Source organism: Lucilia cuprina, chromosome 6 (genome assembly GCF_022045245.1).
Source record: "Lucilia cuprina isolate Lc7/37 chromosome 6, ASM2204524v1, whole genome shotgun sequence".
Classification (NCBI taxonomy): Eukaryota; Metazoa; Arthropoda; class Insecta; order Diptera; family Calliphoridae; genus Lucilia; species Lucilia cuprina.
This window is the reverse complement of record NC_060954.1, coordinates 3,931,894-3,935,047: the sequence shown is the minus strand read 5'-3', so window position 1 is coordinate 3,935,047 and position 3,154 is coordinate 3,931,894. Positions and strand designations below refer to the sequence as shown.

Here is a 3,154-nt window from a genome sequence, read left to right as displayed (position 1 = left end):
ATAGTCTAGTCTATAGTCTAGTCTATAGTCTAGTCTATAGTCTAGTCTATAGTCTAGTCTATAGTCTAGTCTATAGTCTAGTCAATAGTCTATTCTATAGTCTAGTCTGTAGTATATTCTATAGTATAACCTATAGTCTGGTCTATAGTCTAGTCTATAGTCTAGTCTATAGTCTATAGTCTAGTCTATAGTCTATAGTCTAACCTATAGGATAGTCTATAGTCTAGTCTATAGTCTAGTCTATAGTCTAGTCTATAGTCTAGTCTATAGTCTAGTCTATAGTATAGTCTATAGTCTAGTCCATAGTCTAGTTTATAGTCTAGTCTATAGTTTAGTATATAGTCCAGTCTATAGACTAGTCTACAGTGTAGTTTATAATCTACTGTTAAGTCCTTAGGTTGGTGTATAGCCTAACGAAACTTACGCATTTGCATCTGAGGGTAAACAAATCGGACCAACACCTCTAGACCATTCAATATTTGTTGTTGTTACAAGTAGAGCAATATCGTTATTTACCGGATTAGCTGTGTAAGAGCCATGTACAATAATTTGACTAACATAATAATCAGCTGCATACATGGTATCTGGATCTATTGTTACACAAAATAGTTCAATAATAAGCTAAAAATATTTTAACGTAAAATAAAACTTACTAGCTAACAGATTTTGACGTCCAGCTCGGATCAATATATTGGCCGGATTAGTTTGAACACGAGCACAATGAGCGGCCGTTAATACATATCTATGAGATACTGAGAGTAAAGAGATACATATATAAACAAATAAAAGGAGAGATATATTAACAATGTTTCGGACTCTAACCTATAGCTCCTCCGCAATAGGAAGCCTGATTTGTGGTTCTATCCTTAAGAGCCACCATAGAGGGAAATTCATTTGTGGATGTCTGTTGACCATTAACAATTTTCGTATTTACCGACCAGCCACAGTCACAGGGTTGTGGGGCAGCATACAATGAACAACGGAAATTACCAGTACCACCACCGGACTCGTAAGCCAAAACTACTGAACGAAAAACAGATCTACGTATAAATGTACCAGCACCACAGAATTTCTCAGAGCCTCGTAGTAGAACATCGCCATCGCGTGCCAAATAAAAATACTCGGTAGTGCAACCGCTGGAACCCTTTAGAGAGATAATTTTTCTTAAAATATCGTGCAATTTTAATTAAAGTTTTAACTTTACTTTAGCTATGTTTATGGTACAATTAACTACTATATCATAGTCCAGGGGAGCCACAAACTTATAACGACAAGATGAACCTTTAGGATATGAATTTGGATAGTAGGGTGATTCTAGATATGAATAGCCACCAGCTATATTATAAGTATGATCACAGCCATCGAATAAAGCAGCTTCTGTGCTTAAGACGAGATAGGCAAAAGCGAATAGAAAGCAGAATGCTAAAAGGAAGGCGATAAAGCGTTTAAGTCGTTTTAAACTAGTTGTTGAATAAAGGTGAATTTCGAAAATATTCACCACACTTTGAAAATCACTAATTTTTTCTTTTTATTTATTGAAGTGCATATTTTAATTATTTTAGTTATAAAATAAAGTTTTTTTAAAGTGAGATGAGTTTTTTTAAAAAAGGTGAATTTTAAAAATATTCACCACACTTTCCAAAACACTCAAAATTACTTTATATAATAAAAGCAAATATATTTCTTTTTATATTTGTCACTTTTGTTATTTAATTTGACACATCTTTCCGAAAATTTTTTTAAGATTTTAGAAAAATTTTATTTGTTACTTTTTTCTTAAATTTCCATTAAATTTCTTTTCACTGCTGTTTCGTTTCTAATTTTCCTCGTAATCTCTTTAATAATTACCTTTTAAAATCCGCGTTACTATCGGATCATTCGACAACATTTTACTAAATGACAATAAAAATTTCTGCTAAAATGTTTCAATTTTAATACTGTTTTTCAAAAAAAGACACTTGTACTAATTAAGACTAGACTATATATGTATGTATAATTGTTATTGTTCTTATTTGTTGTCGCAAGACAAATATTAGATTTGATATTTTAATTATGACAAAAACAATTTACTTTAGGGCTAATAAACATACTAAATGATTTATTATTCACCACGAATTTAAGATAAAAACCAAATAGGCAACACGCGTAATATAATAAGATCAAGACTTTTCAAATCTTTACAAATAAATATTGAAAAAATCTCATTTATTTTAATTATTTAACGATTTCCTTAAATATTAAAATGTCACTTTTTTTAAATTTTTTATGGTTTTTGTTATGGCAAATGGATCGTGTCTTATTGCTGGTATTAAAAGTGATGTTTAATCAAATGTTTATTATTATAGAATGCTTTGTATTTGTTATATTTATATTTAAATAACTGTTAAAGTAAATAAATTATTTTTCTTTTTTTTTAATTAATTCCCGTTTGTATTTATATGCAACAATTGTGCAAATACTTACAGAATTATTACTTCACACCATCGTAATCATTATCATACGTCAACCCAACATTATTGACAACAATAACAACATATTTTGTTTTTATAAAAAAAATGTCTAGATCATGGGGGCTTCAAAAAAGGCTAACATATGTTAACTGACAACGAATTTATAATACTCTTTAGTAACATGTAACTTGAATAAACCCTTTTAAACATATTATTCATTAATGTGTTACAAACGCTCTAACCTACTCTGAAGATCGTTATTTTTTTAGATCAAATAATAAATGATAAAATTCACTTTCCATTTTGCTATATCGAAAAAAAAAACAGGTGACAAAACTTTTACACAATTTTATTTTGTATATTTTATAACGGTGTTTTTGAACTTGAACATTGATAGTGAAGAATTGAAGGAAAATGTGATGGAAAAAACTGCTAAATGTTTTTATTATTATTTATAATGGGGTTTTTTTCGGAAGGGTAGTTAAAATTACAGCGAAAGTCGATCTACAATTAAAATAGAACTAGAATAGGACTACAACAAAACTTGAATAGAACAAGAACTAGAATAGAACAGAACTAGAACAGAACTAGAACGAAACTAGAACAGAACTAGAACAGAGCTAGAACAGAGCTAGAACAGAGCTAGAACAGAACTAGAACAGAACTAGAACAGAACTAGAACAGAACTAGAACAGAACTAGAAC

General features: G+C 29.8%; 1 protein-coding gene across 1 annotated transcript; it reads right to left on the bottom strand.

Annotated features, from left to right (window-relative positions):
- Positions 1 to 420: 420 nt before the first annotated feature.
- Positions 421 to 1,982, bottom strand: LOC111683875 (venom serine protease 34). The gene is made up of 5 exons (XM_046955738.1): positions 1,849 to 1,982; positions 1,205 to 1,422; positions 823 to 1,144; positions 654 to 752; positions 421 to 590 (listed from the first exon to the last, which is right to left on the bottom strand). The coding sequence occupies exons 1-5, from the start codon at positions 1,886 to 1,888 to the stop codon at positions 421 to 423; spliced, it is 849 nt and encodes a 282-aa protein (XP_046811694.1). The 5' UTR covers positions 1,889 to 1,982.
- Between the last annotated feature and the right edge of the window lie 1,172 nt (positions 1,983 to 3,154).